Source organism: Callionymus lyra, chromosome 1, assembly GCF_982586985.1.
Source record: "Callionymus lyra chromosome 1, fCalLyr1.hap1.1, whole genome shotgun sequence".
NCBI classification, from domain to species: Eukaryota; Metazoa; Chordata; class Actinopteri; order Syngnathiformes; family Callionymidae; genus Callionymus; species Callionymus lyra.
In genome coordinates, this window is record NC_141818.1 from 11,090,445 (window position 1) to 11,109,468 (window position 19,024).

At 37.9% G+C, this 19,024-nt stretch overlaps 1 protein-coding gene across 1 annotated transcript; it reads left to right on the forward strand.

Moving 5' to 3' along the window:
- The first annotated feature begins 1,237 nt into the window (after positions 1 to 1,237).
- On the forward strand, positions 1,238 to 15,999 carry LOC148087936 (sodium- and chloride-dependent GABA transporter 1-like). Its single transcript, XM_087792973.1, has 13 exons — positions 1,238 to 1,470; positions 2,255 to 2,389; positions 7,549 to 7,759; positions 8,265 to 8,397; positions 10,347 to 10,481; positions 10,592 to 10,695; positions 10,760 to 10,884; positions 11,161 to 11,273; positions 11,619 to 11,759; positions 11,827 to 11,923; positions 11,995 to 12,095; positions 13,482 to 13,649; positions 14,412 to 15,999. Exons 1-13 carry the CDS (start codon positions 1,278 to 1,280, stop codon positions 14,538 to 14,540), a joined length of 1,785 nt encoding a protein of 594 aa, XP_087649099.1. The 5' UTR covers positions 1,238 to 1,277; the 3' UTR covers positions 14,541 to 15,999.
- The last annotated feature ends 3,025 nt before the right edge of the window (positions 16,000 to 19,024 follow it).

The window sequence follows — 19,024 nt, forward strand, 5'->3', positions numbered from 1 at the left end:
TTATTTGTGAATAGATAGATAGATATAACTTTATTGATCCCTCTGGAAGTCTCCTTCGGGAATTTTTTTTCCAATTAGCAATACACAGCAACACAGACAATAGATTCATAAGAGTAAAAATAAGAACAAGAACAAAGTTCCTATAAAAAGAAAGTACTAGATGACACAATCTAAGTCTAAAGAGAAAGATACATAGATCAAATAAAAAACAACAAAGACAAAGGATACAAAGACTAACATAGAATAGAACATCATGATACTTTCACTCCACTCCTGCCCCCCAAACTCAGAATTAAACAGTGTAATAGGCCGAGTAATGAATGAGTCCCTGAGTCTATGAGTGTTGCATCATGGGAGGAGCATTCGTGCTCCATCTGCTTCTCTGCTCACTGATGACAGTGTTCAGAGGATGACTGTCATCATCCATGATGGACAGTAGTTTGTCCAGTGATCTCCTCTCAGCAACTGTCACCAGTGAGTCCAGCTTCATCCTGGAGTTATGACACTTGGACAGTGTCTCGGATCGGAGATATTTTAAATTTCAAGTCAAGTTCTTTTATTGTCAAATATGTATGTATCGAGACATACAGCATAAATGAAATTGTGGTCGTCTCTGACCCACGATGCAAAACATTAAAGACATTAAACACCTAAAACAATTAAAGACTTAAACAGACATTAAGGTAAGGTAAGGTAAGGTAAAACTTTATTGATCCCTCAGGAGATCTCCTTTGGGAAATAGTTTATCCAATAGCCAATACATACATCAATTTTTTATAAAAAAAAATAAAAAATATCAAAATAAATAAAATAAGAACAATTAATTAATTAACTAATTAAACTTAATTAATTAATAAAGACATATACATTACGAAAATAAATAACCAAACAAATGAAATAAATAATCAACAAACTTAAATAATCAACTAATAAACAGAATATAAACAAAAAAAACAATGAACAAAGTTAAGGCACAGATAAAAATCAATGAATAAAGTTAAGGCACAGATAAAAATCAATGAACAAAGTTAAGGCACAGATAAAAATCTCCTGACAGCCTGGTGGAAAAAGCTGTCCTTTCACCTGCTGGTTCTGACCTGAAGACTGCGCAGTCTCGGCATGACCCCGGACCCCCCTAGAAGGGTCGGATGGTAGAAAAGTCTCGCGCTTACGGCGCACGTCTAAGATAACGTCACAAATATATCGTGCCTCCGCCTCTGAGGGACGTGAATGTATTTGTGGCTCACTGTCCTCCAGTCACTTTCCTTACATCACCGATGGAGCTCAGCAGTCATGTCAGGACTCCCTCCGACCCCAGAGAGAGCTCGGACCCGCAGCCCGGAGCCGGTAAGACCGCGGAGCGACCCACGTGGAGCGGCCGGCTGGAGTTCATCCTGGCGTCCGTTGGATACGCGGTCGGTCTGGGGAACGTGTGGAGGTTCCCGTACCTGTGCTACCAGAGCGGCGGAGGTGCGTTTACTCCAGTCATTGTCGTGACATTTGACCCTTTAGAACCCCCACACGTTTGATCCGGTGACGATTTCCATACTTACAGTAGATACAGTGATAGAAACACTTCATTCAAGATTCAGTTCAACGATCGTAAAATGTCACTATTACTATGTATCGTTCAATAACTGAACTTGTATTGTTCAACGAGTCCACATGTGACCTCTTATGAGACGAAAAATGATGGGATTTGTTTTGTTTTTTTTACAAAATGATGCCTAAAACAGGCCTTATATATATATATATATATATATATATCATTTTTTTTAAAGTGACTGTCAAAAACAGTGAGACGATAAATCCACTAATTCTTAATGATCAAAGTAATTAAGAGACAATAAATAATGTGTATTTTTTAATGTTGAGTTGTGACGGATTAACAAGACAAGAAAAACCGGTGTCGTTTCTTTAATTTACAACCCATCATCAGAATATGGGAAAGTCAGATGACTGGGCGGTCAACATTCCATACGACTAGAAAATCAAGCTAAAATTTAATTGGAATGTTTTTTGTTTTTTTTTTTACAAAATGATGCCTAAAGCAGTCCAATTGCATATATATATAATATATTTGTGACTCTAATGCAGGCATTCAGTTGGTGTTTAATTAGATAGAAAAATGACAGAAAATGTGATTTTTTTGAGAATAAACTCCAAACAATATCAACTTCATCCTTGCAGCCGTTTTAACTTCATTCGTTTTTTTTATTGAGGTGGATTTGTCTTTTTTTTTTTCCCTATTAAGGTGCTTTCTTGATTCCTTATCTGACCATGGTCCTTGTTTGTGGCATTCCTCTCCTTACCATGGAATTTGCCATCGGACAATACACTCGCTTCGGACCGGTTCACGCTCTAGCCAAAGTCTGTCCCTTGCTCAAAGGTGAGTGACTCAATATTTGCTGTGGAATGATTCAGTGCAATATACCTGGAATATAAACACATTATTTATGATCATTATTTATGTGGTGTTAAGAAAATTAATATTGGACTGATTTAATGAAGGATATTTATTGAACATACAATCTGTCTTTAATGATTTTTTTATTTTAAAGATTAATTCCATTCTGTTTATTCCATCTTTTATCTTCTTTTACATTTTTAAATTGCTTCCTCGTGTTGATGGTTGAGAACTTTTATTTCCTGAAGATAACATTGGTTATTGTTAATTAATCTAGCTAATATCCCAGAAACCTTTTAGCGGTTTGTTCTAAAGACTTGTTCAAAATGTGCTCGGCTAAAATGTCCGATTGCTAAATTGTAACTGGATAATAAATAAATGCTTTCAGAAACTCAAAATGGTTTATATATGGGGTCAGAAAACATTATAGGAGGCGTGCGTGCATCGAAAAACAAGTTTGTGTTCATAATTATAATATATGCGAGTTAAAAATATGTGCAAAAAATACAAATTCTTTTTTTTTTTTTTACAAACTTTAAAAAATTACGAGTACGAATAAGAATTTTATGAGTATGAATCAAAGTTACGAACACGAATCACTTTCCTGTCAAATATGACGTCAGGGGTCTTTCACGGTCACAGGTGTTACTCATTGAACCAAGATTCAGTCGCATACTTTCGATGCAAACAAATGGTACAACGAACATAATGAACCTTCTAATGAACGTTAGAAAATAGAAAATAAAAATTCTCAAGTCACACTAAGAAAAATGATTGCCCTGATGTGCCATATGGCAGTTTTTAAATCGCATGTTGCCAAGTGGGCAACTGGAAAGGTAATTGTACGACTGCACTTACAGTTGGGAAACAGATGCTGTGATCTGTGCCACAACCATGAGAAAACTTAACTGACAAAAAAAAAATCCTTCCTCTGGCTTGGTATTTGAGGTTTATGGGCTTGACCAGTAATCGATTGCAGGATCTTGCCAACATTCAATTACACACCATCTTCTCCCTCCCTCTGGCCATCTTGTTCTAGAAAAAAATAATGAATGAATTTTCCAATAAATATATATATGAGCTTCATATCATCACTTACATACCGCAAAGTCCTGAAAATGGTCCATGATGTTTACTTCTTTGGTGTACTTAACGGAACCCTTCGGACTGTATTCTGGAACACACTTCTCCAGGACGACGGCTGCATCCGCCTGTGTACAAAGACACAAGTTCAGTGGATCAGCAAAGCTAATCGTGTTACCCTTACAAAATGTATGTGGTACCTTATCACCTTTCCCTGGAAAAAAGAAGGGCAGACAGAGGTTGTTGTGCTGCTGCAAGACATCAAGTCATAAGGATGCAGACCTTTCCTTAACTGGTCAAGCATGGAGATGACTTTCATTGTTGAATGCAATACAACAGTTCCATTGCAGAAACATTCCAGGACATGATCTAAAAAATATTTCTAAATTAAATTCCTAAATTAAGTTTCTATACTAAATGGCGCGTCATTCAAAATTATTGCTTCCAACTGCAAGGAAAGATAACCAACAAATCCAAAGTTGACTACATGGTGAAAACAATAACAAAACAAGTGTAATTAAATAATAATAAATAAAGGCTTTATTTACCTGCGTTTGGTTCGCTTGCTGTTGCGCCATTTCAAAGTATGCATGTTTTGACTCGTACTCGTAATTTTTAGAACTTTGTAATAAAAAAAAAAGGATTTATACTTGTATTTTCTGCAGAAAACACGCACACGTTTGAAAGAGTACGCACAGTAACTGAGAATTGAGAACACAAACTTGTTTTGTGCACACATGCCTTTCATAAAGTTTACTTACCTCATAGGAATGGCATGTAGCCTTGTTCTCTTCAAACGATGATTATGCAATAAAGTAGTAGCTTCTGTGTTTATCGTATGATTAACAGGAAGAAAACAAAAAAAAAGAATGGAAAATGTCAAGTTTCAAGCTCCATGATATTATTCAAAACATGTAAATGAACATATTGAAGAAAACAAGGCTGCTTTAATAGTTCTTAGATGAGCATATAAGTGATTGAGAAACACATCAATACTAAGAAACATGAGCTCAGCCATTAAGACTCAATGTCTTGTTCTAATAAATGATTTTCTCTTTAGTTTTTTTTTGTTTTATCCTAAAACAGAGATAATCTACCCGGTCAAAACGTTTCCTCCTGGTTAATGCTCCGATAAACAAGTTAGTTTTCTTCTGTGTTCTGTTGATTGTTGTCCCCAAAATCACATCTGCCTCATCCAAATGATCAACTCTCTGACGCACTTCACGATCAACAAATCATTTTAATCAAGCAAAGTTGACTTTGAAACCAAAAAACAAGTGTAACATTTTCCAAGGAGATAGTTTTTTGCAACTGTTGGTCTAGTCAAGTGTTTTCCATACATAAGATTTCAATGCTTTCCTACAAGCCAGGCCCTGTTGTGCACACAGTCAATTGAGAAACATCCCTTTTAAAAGATAGTCAGGGACTTTCATAACATTGTCCCAAAAAACTTTTTGCACAAAAATACAATATTATAAATAGTTAAATTATACTTGTTTGTGTCAGGTAGGTGAATGGAGAAACCCAGGCGCAGAGGTAAATTGCAAAGACTTGATTTTATTCCGTGGGGAAGGCAAAGGCGTAATCCAACAGTACAGTATTCGGCAACAAAAGGCAATAGCAAGGGTAAGGCAAACTCGGTGTCAAGGGGCAGAAACAGGTCGAATACAAAAACAGGCAGGAAAGATTCTTGGTAGGGAAAAGGGTAAGAGACAAGGTACGAATACTTAGCGGCAGGATACAGGAACTAGAAAATGGTGACGACAAGACAAAGACGTAACAGAGAGTGGGGGCTTAAGAAGACAGGGGAGCAATCAGCAGCAGCTGGGGGCGGGACTAACGAGACACGGCTGGGAACAATTACTACTCAGACATGAGGGAAGTAAGACTAGCACAGACACAGAAGGGAGCGGATTTCACTATAAAACCGGAAACACAAGGAGGAACATGTAGACTCATGACAGTTTGGATTTATACGATTAGATTTATTTGGAATTGACCAACAAACGTAATAGTCAGGTTAGTTTTCTTTGGAACTAGAAGACTTTAAAGATATTTTCAGCATAATGACCAGCAATTTTTAAAATGATCAACCCTACTAAGGAGGAATTTATGCTTCAAAGTAGTGCTGCACGATATTGGAAATATGTGCGATATTCGATATTGGTGTCTTGATTTACGATGTCGATATTATTGCGGTATTCTTTCCTTCACCTAAAAACAATTCACGAGCATGCAACTATATGCGCAGTCGAGCGCAGGAGCGAGTACTGTAGGCGAGCCCCGGGGGTTTAGATAAGCGAAAAGATCCTTTGGTTTATTTCTGTGCCGACATGATCGGAGAAAAATATCACTTATAACGCTTAGTTTCGTGGGACTTGTGTTGGTTTCCCACGAAACTGAGCGACATCAGAAAGGAGACGCAGGCGCGTCGCGATATCACCAAATCAATAATAAATCCACTTCCTTGTACACGCACATATAACAGTTGATAAACCTGACAATATCAACTGAGCTCATTAGCATACGGCGAAGATGGACAGGTTTACACTTGTTTGGAAGTTCCACGATCTTATAAGAAAACAACAAGACAAGATGAAAAGTAACAATATGTTGCTTTAGCAAAGAGGGTTGAAAGAGATGAGAGCCTGGATCACTCGCGTTTAAGTAGATCATAAGTTAGTCTTACTTCCGTGTATAAACTGAGCCGATCTAAGTCAGCGTGGCAGCAAGACGCGTCACCATAGCAACCGAGCCTAGCAAGCTGCGCCGCATAGCTCACAGACAGACGGAGACGTTAACGTCAACGAGACATAGAAGTACAAATTGACAACTTTACAGAACGTGACACTGATTGATCGAAGTGTGGATTTAAGAAATGCTTGATTTGACTGATTGATCAATGAAATATATATATATTTTTTTATAAATTATCGCACATGTTTTCGATATGCATATCGCATGTGCCAATATCGCAATATCGTTATATCATGATTCAAAGTAAGCAATTTGTGTGATTCATCTCCTTATCTTCAGGTGTGAGACCGCAGTGGAATTTCTAATTTCTTACAGGTGTCCTTTGTTAAATCTCATAGCTGTCTCTTACCACGTACAACCAGGGCCGGGTCTAGGCAGGGGCAAGAGGGGGCCTGGCCCCCTCAAATAAATGTTGTGCCCCCTCAAACTTACATGTAAGTAAGTAAGTAACAGCACAATGCCCCCTCAAGATTTGTGGCTGCCCCCTCATACATGCCTGTCTAGACCCGGCCCTGCGTACAACTAAGATTCAAGGATGAAGGAAACCTTTTTTTTTCCAGCCTCAGCAAACTGGATAGTTTTGAAAAGTATAGAAATAATAGAACAGTGGAAGTGAACACGAGTTGAAGAAGAATGTGTAATCCATGGGAATATTGTGGTGATTAATTAACATTTAAGGATTATTTTTTGTGTTCTTACACATTGTAATGGGAGATTTGTTATTTTAGTTGGACTTTTTGTCGTCGTCTCTTCTAGTTTGAGTATTTTATTTATTCATTCAACTTGAAAGGTTTAGTAAAATCTTCCTGACATTAAAGTAATTGATGTATTCAATGAAGAATTAATAATTAAACCCAAATTTTTGTCTTTAACACAGAAGTATGAACCCATGTGATCCTGTTCTCCTGCATGAAGTTTATCCCAGTTTGTAACAGAGAGCACGTATATTTCTTGCGTGTAAAATAATTTAAATGCCTGTAGGAAGACTATGCCAAGTCCACACATGTTCAGCCCAAACACTGCACTTCCCTCAATCTGGATTCAAACCTATGACCTTTATGTTGTGCATAACATAAACTGCAACCTTGCCAGTCAATAGGATTACAAGCATCAGGACATTAGACGGATTCAATCACTTGGTAAATATACCAATAAAAGAGTATTCCATAATAAATGTGACTATAAATGTTCCCTTTTCTGCTGCCACGGTCTCGACATACACATGAATCGACATTTCAGGACGAGACAAAAGTAATTGGCACTCTTTTTAGCGTCTAATTGTGTGTTCTTACAATCCATAGGTGTGGGTCTGGCCACTGTGTTCATGTCCGTATTGTTCAGTACATACTACAATGTGCTCATGAGTTGGGCACTTCTGTACTTTTTAAACTCCTTTGACTCAACGCTCTTGTGGACGTCGTGCAACAACACATGGAATGTGGCGGAGAACTGTTCCAGTGGTTCTGTCAGGAACGCCAGTCACCTGCAGTCTGCCAGCCAGCAGTTTTTTGAGTGAGCAGATTTCAATGCTTTTGGACCAGAACCCTCTTCGATCAATACGTTCAGATAACTAGACGTGCATCCTTGACTTGAAACTGACTAGTTGTCTATCCATTAGTTCAATAGGAACTAGTTCTACCTATAGAAAGATGCTACTAGACTAGCAACAAACTAGAGTTGGATGTATGTTTTGTCAACATCAGGTGCAAGTTTGGTGTATGTCTAGATCAGCACATATACATTTATCTGTCAATCACAAAAGCACCTAAATACTTCTCTTGTTGAAAAGGTAGTTATTTCAAGCCCTTGAATCTTCTATTCAGTCTATGTTGAGTTCAGTTGAAACTGAGATGATGGAACTTGTATAGTGTCTATAACTAGATACATACTTGGTATTAGTATCAGTTCTACTTCCACTTCATCCGTCGGGTCATACAAACTAAATCTGCATTTTGTCCTACACATTCTTATTTGTTTCCACTTCCTAATTGTGTTTAAATGTTGTGTTGACTTCAAGGAACCGACTCCTGGAAAAATCCAATGACATCCGAGAGCCAGGAAATATTCGACTGGAGCTGTTAGGATACCTCTTTGTTGCCTGGGTCATCGTCTACCTATGCATTTTTAAAGGCATCAGGTCCACTGGCAAGGTTCGTTCTCTTTAATCAATCAAACGTTTATTGACTTTATTGTTGAAAGATGCTGCTGCACAGAATTGAAACGTTAAAATGACCTGTATTTAAAAAGTAGCAAAGACAAGGCAAATCTATGGTGCAATGTTCAAGCATATACTTAACTCTCCTGGTATACGCTATATTTAAAAAAAAAAGTTTCTTTGTGAGTCTAAATTATCCATTTTATGAGTTTTGAATTATCCATTTTGTGTGTCTAAATGTGTGCCTTGTATAGCAGCTGAGGAAACATACACAACCAGTGTTAAAACAGCGACCAACCACAAACTCTCTTTCTCTCATATATATATATTTATACTGCCAGATCTGATTAAATCAGGAAACTGGTAGCAGCTAATAAGAAAAACCTTAAAGTGTTGTTTGACACGATTAATTCTCTCATGTGTCCTGCTCCTCAAATCACACCTGTCTTCTGTGAAGCTGACAGCAATGCATTGTTGAGATTTTTCATTGAAAAAATTATGTGGAATCCCTGCTGTTACTGAGCCCCTCTCCTCCTCTTGGTCTTCCTTCACTGCTGTATCTTTGGGTGATATTTCAGCACTGGTGAAAAAATGAAACCCTCCTCTTCCTCAGACGACGTCCTTCCTTGTAGGCTCTTCATCAAAGTATTTGATGTAATTGTTCCCTGGGTTACCAATATGGTGAACCTCTCTCTCAGTCCGGTTCAGGACCAGAGGAGAGAAATCCTTCCAGACTGTTGCTCCTAAGCTTTGGAACGATCTTCCTCTCTCTCTGTGTTTGATGATCTACTGAAACATCTTAAGTCGTTTTTATTTGTGCAGACCTTTTCCCTGATTATCTTACACTCCTGTGTTGTTCTCTGTATTATCTTGATCTTCTTAGTATGTATGTATCTTCGGAGTATTTTTTTGATTGTTTAAGCGCTTCGTGACCCTGGTCTAGAAAAGTGCTCTATAAATATAAATTACTTACTTACTTACACACATAATAGATATAATAGTAGGTATGTGTTTGTGTCTGCCAGATCTAAATGTCATAGACTTGCAGACTACACAACTCGTTGTTTTTATCAATTGGCATGTAGTCCAAGTAAGACATTGGCATGTGCAATATGCATATCAAACATCACATGTGCCATAATTTAATTAAAATATAAATATATATTTCATTGATCAATCAATCAGTCAAATCAAGGAAAAGGGGGCACAAAGTCCGGGCTAAAGTGTCAAATGGAATTTCAAATACATCCAAATAAAAATACATTTCTGCAATACAGCTACAAGTGACAACTAGTAGTTAATTAAATACAACAGGCAAAAACTACAGCATGACTTCATGATGAGAAATGTGTAAATAAAAAAAAGCGTTTATGAAAATAAAACTGCATGTTTTTTTCATGTCTTTAATTAAAGCATCAAATTCAATTCTAAAATGCTTCATATCAATAATGATGAATAAATTGGGCTGGAACACTGTGGTGTTATAATACGGACAAATATTTGATCACACAGTTGCACAAGTATGTGTGATCAAATATCAGGATGTTTTCTTCCTGCTCCGTCAAGCTGACATTAGAGAACAAACTACTTTATATGTTGCATTGTTTACATTTACTGATCCAACTAGTCGATGATGATCATGTGATTATTTTTATATATAAAATTGCTTCATGTTGACAGAGTTGAATTGTGTTAAATAAGATCAACAAATACAACAGTTTAAATATCATGTCAGAGAAAAAAACAGGTCATTGTGATCGTCGTGGTAGATTGTTGGTCTGGAGTTTCATTCCTTTTATAAACCGGGAAGAGATTTGCTACTCATCCTGAACTCAAAAGTGTTGAGTCACGGTACATAAGCAAAACTATTGTGTCTTCACCTCTATCATCTGCTGCGTCTCACAGTTATTAAACATGTTTTTATCCTTCTCTTCTCTCACACAGGTGGTTTACTTCACAGCTATATTTCCGTACTTCATCCTGATCGCTCTGCTCATCAATAACGTGCAGCTTCCTGGAGCAAAGGATGGGATCCTTTACTTCGTGACGCCTGTCTGGGACAAACTCTTCGAGGTTACGGTAAGAAGCGGGAAATAGATGAGTAGCCAGCACGTCAACAACATCTCTGAATGATTGGACAGGAATAGTTTCTTATTAATCTGATTTAATCTCCACCTCCTGCCGCCAAGGTTTGGGTGAACGCTGCCGCTCAGGTTTTTAACTCTATCGGGATCGCCTTCGGATCCCAGATCTCCATGGCTAGCTACAACAAGTTTAACAACAACATCATCAGGTGAAGCTCGCGGCCCTTTTCTGGTGATGGTCTGGTGTTACTGTGATGTTCTCTCAACTCTCAGGGACGCTTTGATCGTGGCCGTCACCAACTCGGTGACCAGCATTCTGGCCGGCTTTGTGATCTTCTCTGGCATCGGCTACATGGCTAACGTACATAACCTGCCAGTGGACAAGATAACGACAGACGGTCTGAACTCACACAGGAACCCATTCAATTTATTATTTGACTTCACATTTATTATTTAACTTATTGTTTATCATTAGACAGACAAACAGACAAATCTTTTCTAAAGGATGCATTTTAAAGTATCACTGACTTGAGGGCCATGTAAATACAGTTTAAAAGCAGCATGTGGCCCCGGGGCCGCACTTCGTCCTATAGCTTAAAATCCATCAAATCAGTTTGTCTGATCACAAAAATACATCAAACAAATCTGTTTATCCACATTTTTACATGTTACAGGTCCAGGTCTGGTCTTTGTGGTCTACCCTGAGGTCCTGGCTACTATGCCTCTCCACCAGTTGTGGGCCCCTCTCTTCTTCTTCATGCTGCTGTGTCTGGGCCTAGACAGTCAGGTGATCATCACTGATATTAACACATAGTGTATCTTTGACTATATCTATATGGCCCACATGAAGGGGGTAACAGTTACAGTATATTGACATTTGAACTATAACTAATCAATAAGAAGAGTCATCATAAGATCCTGACATGTCCTCGGCTGTACATCATTTATACAAGATGGGCCATTTTGTTAGCACTTTTTTAGATTGATTTTAAATTCATGCAAAAGTATAATGCTTATAAATACCAGTTGTTAGTGAATGTGAAGATTTTGAAGATTGTCCGTGTGCAGATTGTGTGTCCAGGATTGTATTTTTTCCCCCACTGTGTCAACATGTGTGTGTTCTCTGTGGCAGTTTGCAAACGTTGAAGTTGGTATGACGTTCTTAAAAGACGAATTTGGGGACAAAATCCTGCGCTTCCTAAAGCGTGAGGAGCTGCTGACACTGGTGGTCTGCTTGGTCTGCTTTCTGCTGGGTCTCCCACACATCAGCCAGGTGCTCTAGAAACATGTGAACTCTTAATGGATACACATTACTTACTACTCGTCTCCCGTCACACCAGGGTGGGATCTACACCTTTCAGCTGATGAACCACTACACTGTTGTTTCTCTCATCTTCCTGGCATTCTTTGAAGTTGTCTCTGTCTGCTGGATTTTCGGTAAAATCCAAGGACCATCGACCTGTGTGAGATGTGATACAACTAAAATATAAAATATCTCTTCCCATCAGGCGTGCGTAACCTCTCTGACATGGTGAAGAAGATGCGAGGTTCAAGACCTAGCTTGTATTTCAGAGTTTGTTGGATGTTTCTTTCTCCCGTGTTAGTGCTGGTGAGTTTAAAATATCTGGATTTGTCATGTTTGATGCGTCACATTTTCATAATTTTATAACAATTTTTAAACCATTTAACCTCATTGAAATGTCCTGATTTTATCATACTTTTATATATATATCCGTCCCCCTACAAAAGTCACAGTATAAACAGTGGTATGAAACTAGGGCACCCCTGTACTTTTTCATGATTTTCCTTTATAAATCATTGGTTGTTTGGATAAAAAAAATCCACTTAAATATATCTTATAGGAGATAAAAACAGTGATATTTGAGAGTGAAATAAAGTTTATATGATTTACAGAAAGTGTGCAAGAATTATTCAAACAAAATTAGGCATGTGCATAAATTTAGGCATCACAAAAAAAAAATTACTCAATATTTTGTGCATCCTCCTTCTTCAGAAATAACAGCCTCTAAACGCTTCCTATAGCTTCCAATTAGGGTCTGGATTCTGGTGGAAGGTATTTTGGACCATTCTTCTTTACAGATCCTCTCCAGTTCAGTCAGGTTTGATGGTTTCCGAGCATGGACCGGCCGCTTTAAATCGCACCATACATTTTCAATAATGTTCAGGTCTTTGGACTGAGAAAGCCATTCCAGAACATTAAACTTGTTCCTCTGCATGAACGCCTTAGTAGATTTTGAGCAGTGTTTAGGATCATTGTCTTGTTGAAAGATCCAGCCCCGGCGCAACTTCAACTTTGTTACTGATTCCTGGACATTGTTCTCCAGAATCTGCTGATATTGAGAGGAATCCATGCGCCCCTCAACTTTAACAAGATTCCCCGTCCCTGCACTGGCTACACAGCCCCACAGCATGATGGAACCACCACCAAATTTGACTGTAGGCAGCAAGTTCTTTTCTTGGAATGCTGTGTTCTTTTTCCACCATGCATAACGCCCCTGGTTATGACCAAATAACTCTATTTTAGTTTCGACCACGTTTGTGGCGTGTGCAGAGAAAAGGCTTTTTCCGCATTACTCTTCCATAAAGCTTTTCCTTGTGTAAAGTGTGCTGAATAGTTGAACGAAGCACAGTGTTAGCATCTGCAGCAAGTTGATGTTGAAGGTCTTTGAAGCTGGTCTGTTGGTTGACTGTGACTGTTCTCACCATCCTGCGCCTCTGTTTATCTGAGATTTTCCTTGGTAACTCCGGGCCTTAACTAGAACTGTGCCTGTGGTCTTCCATTTCCTCACAATGTTCCTTACAGATGAAACTGAGAGCTTAAATCTCTGAGATAGCTTAGATATATTTAACTGGAATTTTTATCCAAACAACCAATGATTTAGTAAAATCATGAAAATGTACAGGGGTGCCCAAACTTTTTCATACCACTGTAATGTTGCTCACTCCTGTTCTAAAGAGTTTTTTGTTCTTGTAGTGCATTATGGTTGCTGGAATTATCCAGTACTCTCCAGTACGCTACGGGTCGTACGTGTACCCACAATGGGCTGATTTTGTCGGCTGGATAATAACACTGGCTTCTTTTATGTGGATTCCACTCGGTGCCATTCATGAGTTGTACTTCAAAAAAGGTTCCTTTCTTCAGGTCAGTTATACTCCATCTCAAATCTGTAATGACTCTTGGGAACATATATCAAACATTAATAGAAGAATTGCTTCTTATCCACTGTTAGTAATTGATGAGCTTGTTTATATAACAATCCCAGTGTAGAATATAGTTATGCAAAAAGAGATTCTAGTAAATACTATATGTAATAATAAACTGGTTAATATGCTGTTGATACATTAATGCTTGACTTATTTTAAGTATTTCCACTATCTAAAGTAGTATATTACCACCATCTAAATTATTGAAGAGTAATGACGCTGAGCAGACATTTATCCAAAGTAGGAAGGTCTGTCCGGACGTCTGTTCCTACTAAACATACATTTCAAACTGTTTGAAAAAAGGCATATATAACTAACATGACATAATGTAGGAAGTATGGACTTACCATGAAAAGACAAACGTGTCACTTGTTTATCTTTGTGTAGCACAAACAAGCAGCCATTTTTGTGGGTTGTTTTCCATCAAGAGGGCCAGCTAAAATGATTTAGAGGGCAAGAGTTGGCCCTCAGGCCTTGCCTCCACGAAGACAATGCAACATAGCGCTTTGTGACCCTGGTCTCGAAAAGCGCTCTATAAATAAATATTACTTACTTACTTACCATTAAAATAAGTTTTAAAGCATCATCTTTTAATTTTCTGAGGTACAATCAAAGGTATGATGGAGTTACATCATCACTGAATTAATGTTTTCATCCTCATGTTCCTCCATTATTTAACTGCTACCCCTTTAACCCGCAGAGACTTCAAGCAGCTATACGCACAACAGTTGACCTGGATCTTCCCGCACTGGAAGATGAAAAGCTCAACTTGGACAATTTGGACAATTTAAGATCCGAGTCTTTGCTGAGCGCTGGAGTGAAGATTTAACTCTTGTCGGCTTCACAGATTGTTTATACTGAGATCTTATTCAAGTCACCCATCAGGTAGACACAAGAAACACAGCAATATAAAGGCAAATCAAAAAGAAAAAAAGAATACCAAAAATAAAATAAAAAACAAACAAACAAACAAACGAAAAAAACAACCTTTACCTTGAGACAATTTAAGCTAGAGCTAAACATTCAGTTCGACAGTATCTGTATTCAGATGATGCATCTCAATATACCTTTACCTCTTCAGAATTGACACAAAAGAAAGGGTGAGGAGGAAGAGAAGTAAAACAAATCCACAAAAACAAATCACAATTGTATAAAACTGCTATTACAACAGTAATTGCTCACCAACCAACCAGTTCTTGGCCGTAATATTGAATGACCGAGGCCCATCTTTTTTCAAACAAAGGGACTTTAAGTTGCAGTTGGGCAGTCATTTTTTCCATCTGGTGTACATGCTTTAGCTTCTGTTTCCATTGATCCAATGTTGGCAGGTTTTCATCCAGTGGATTGTGATCATTTTTCTTGCAGTTAACAACAGTATACGAAGTAAATAAAGTTGGTCTTTGTTATACAGATATTCTTCTGATACATCCAGAAGATACAGTAGAGGGTCCCGAGGAATGTCTTTTGCCATGATATTCTTGATCTCGCCCCCAATATTTGTCCAAAATATTTGTATGTTTAGACAGTCCCAGAATATGTGAGAGTGATCAACAACCATTCCACACTTCCTCCAACACATATCATTGGCGCCATCTTTAAACTTACTGGCCACTAACGGAGTTCGAAAGAACCTCATTTTTATTTTCCAATCAAATTCTTTCCATATTTGGCTTGTGATTCCTTTATGGCAGCCTGCAATCCTATTTTTCCAAATGTCGTCTTCCAAAATAGTATTCAATTCAAGTTCCCATTGCTGTTTAATGTGAAGAGTGTTATCTGTTGTATCAGTCAGTAGTCTTTAATAGAGCTGAGATACAAGTTTCTTTGGTGGTACAACATGTTTGACATGTGCTGTGTCTCAAATCGCATACTTGCATACTCAAAGTAAGTTGGTATAAGAATTTAAGTGATCAGAATGTTTGTCCCTCACAAGTCGGTGCCTCGTGACTGATAAAACTTGTACATCATTACTGATTAAACTTGTACATCATTACTGATACAACTTGTGCATCATGGCTGATGAAACCACATACCATGACGTTTAACCCACAAACTGTAGATGGTTCTTGTCTTGCTCCTGCCAACCGAAGGTCAACCCCCACCAGCGTGTGTGCCCTCTCTAAACAACGTTCATCGTATCTGTAAACCTGTTCCAGCCTGGTTGTGGCTGATGTAGCTGTGAAACTAAATAAAAAGTGTGAGGGAGACACAGATCGTTGGTTGTCACTGAGATTGTTTGAGCTTGGTCTCTACGGTCTGAGTGTCTCCCCTCGCGAGTAACAAATTTTGACTCTGGTTGTTTTCACTTTGTCCAGGCATCGAGAACTTCACTAATTCTCCCAACATTAGTATTTTTAGTGCGTAATCGGTCTCAATTCTTAGTATGCAAAATTTATTGCGCCATGCACACTAAATTGGCGTACTAAAACGCCCACAAAACTGAGTATGGTTCGATGGACACTATCTACCCTAAACAGCCGCCATCTTAGTAACGTTGAAAATGGAAGTTACGTCATATATAAATGCATATATATGCATATACAGTACTTACAGGTGCATTTTCAGCAGCAGTAGAAGGATGAGACGTCCTCGGTGCTGATACTGGCGTAAATATCTCGCAAATATTTCGATTCTCATATTTTTTCTTCGTTTCTTTTTCCAAACTTGCAAAACGTGCTGCCAGCAGGTGTCGGCGATAGCATTCAAACAGCTGGTTGAAACATCGTTAAATAGAAGTAGAAGAATAATCTGTCGCGTCTTATCCTGTTAGTGCGTAGCAGCAGTGTTTGATTTGAGACATACTATCTGTTGAGAATTTGCGTACTAGTTGCACACTATCCATACTAACTTCTAGTATACTAAGAGAATTATGCGATTTAAGACACAGCACAAGTCTACTTCAGGGTCTTTAACCACCAAGGCTCTAAGCTGCGCTGCCTAGTATTGAAGTTTTAGATCGGGTAGGCCAAGCCCTCCTTTATCTTTTGGTAACATCAATATTTTTACTCTGATTCTTGGTCTTTTTTTTGCCAGATAAATTGGGATATGAGTTTGTTGATAGAATTAAACGTGGTGCTTGGGACAATGATTGGGAGAGATTGAAATAAGAACAGGAATCGAGGGAGAATGTTCATTCTTATGGTCTCGATTCTGCCAAACATTGACAACGGTAGCATGTTCCATCTGTTAATGTCCTTTTTTATTTCCTTTATTAAAGTGTCATAGTTAGAAGAGAATATTTGTGAAAAACTCTGAGATAGATTAACTCCAAGATATTTGAAATTTCCAGGCTGTTTAAATTAAACTATGTTATCAAGTTGTGTTGGCCATTCACCCTTAATTATCATCACTTCAGACTTTGTCATATTAATCTTATATCCTGAGACGGAGCTGTATTGGTCTAGATTTTGTAATAATGCAGGGATTGATGTAATCGGTTCCTCTAGAAATAATAATATATCATCTGCAATGTTCTTTGTTTCCGTTATCCAATATTCCTTTTACAGTGGGGTTACATCTGATTTGCTCAGCCAATGGTTCGATGCTGATAACGTTGGAGAAAGGGCATCTCCCTGACGTGTACCACGGCCCAAGCGGAAAAACTTGCCCATTAACCCTAACTCTTGATTTAGGATTTTTGTAGAAAACGCATATGCTTTAAGGCAGGGGTCGGGAACCTATGGCTCGCGAGCCAGGTGTGGCTCTTTTGATGATTGCTTCTGGCTCGCAGAAAATAACATAAAACAAAACATAAAATATTATCACTTGTTTCAGGGGTGGGCAATACGTCGATCGAAGCTGTTGCGAGTAGATCGCGTGATTTAATAAAATATGATATAAGAAAATAGTAAAGAGAGCTCTGATTGGCTGCTGTGCATGTCAATCAAATGGTTATTGTGCCGATTGGTTAAAATCAGAGCTCCTGCCTCTTCCACTGAACGCACGGAAAAGATCATATGAATCGAGAATAAAGAGCAAAACGTGCGACAGTCATTTTACGCAATTCAGAAAAAGGATATAGAATTATAAGCTTGTTTTTTTTAAATAATATATCGAACAAAATAATGCGCGTTTGATCGCTTCAGGTTCTTCTCTACGAGAGTCACAGAAACATGACGTCAGGTCCATCAAAGTTAAGCTGCAAGTTTCAATGAAAGCGCAACAAATGCTGGTTTTCCTTTTGTGATCGCGTCCTTAAAACACACTTGCATTAATACACCATCACATGATGACTATTTGTAAATTACCTTTATCTCACGAATATAATAAGAATACGCAGAAACACAAACACGTTAAACAGGTACAGGTGAGACACACATTCTAATGACGTCAGAGACGATCAGACAAAGCGATGATGATGTGAAGTTACTGATGAACAGTTTTATTCTCGTTAAACTTCATCTGAAATGTAATTAATCCACTTGTGTGATTCATATCAGACATGTTTAAAATTAACAAATATAAACTGTTAGTTTGAATTCATGTTTTCATTTGTTTTTGTTTTTTCATGATCACAGAAATGGAGAAACTTTAGTCTTGTGCTTCATTTAAATATGATGGACATATTGAAATGGAGGCATGGAAGTGCCATTTGACTGCAAGTTAAGAGCCTTTCGGATGTTGTCAGTACCTTGTCTGTTTTTAATAAAACCTGTCTGATCTGCTTTTATTAATTTATGAATATAGTTCTGTATCCTGTTTGATATAATAGACGTCAGAATTTTAAGATCAACACAGAGGAGGCTAATAGGTAGATATGAGGCACATAAAGTTGGGTCTTTATTTTCCTTGTAAATTACGCTTATTAATGCCTCTGACCATGAACCTGGTGGATCTCCCTTAGTCAAAGCATAGTTATAGATTCGGCAGAGAACTGGACATAACTCACTGATAAATGTTTTATAGTATTCTGCAGGGAAGCCATCAGTACCAGGTACTTTTTTGCTTTTAAGTTTAAGATGGTGTTTTTGATTTCATCTTCTTTTATGGGTGAGATGATCATATCAGCCTTCTCTGTTGTCAAACTGTTTAGTTTCACTGATTCAAAAAAGGATTCAACATTTTGTATTTTGTCGGGTCCTTCATGCCCTTTGTATAATGTGTCAAAGTAAGAAGCAAATGCATCTGCAATTTCCTTAGGTAGTAGTATCTGATTATTTTTAGTAGCTTTAATTTTGTGCACAACTCTACTGGCCTGAGCTTTACGTAACTGGTAGGCGGCCTGCTCTGTTACCCATCTCATAGTATTTTCTACTTCAAATCAAAAGTATCAAAAGTAATCTGATTTTTTGATCGTTGATATTCAATCTCTAA

Coding starts and splice junctions, on each gene's coding strand:
- LOC148087936 (XM_087792973.1), top strand. CDS start 1,278: ATGGAGCTCAGCAGTCATGTCAGGACTCCCTCCGACCCCAGAGAGAGC. Junction 10,885..11,160: donor GGACAAGATAACGACAGACG/GTCTGAACTCAC, acceptor TACATGTTACAG/GTCCAGGTCTGGTCTTTGTG. Junction 11,760..11,826: donor GTCTCCCACACATCAGCCAG/GTGCTCTAGAAA, acceptor CCGTCACACCAG/GGTGGGATCTACACCTTTCA.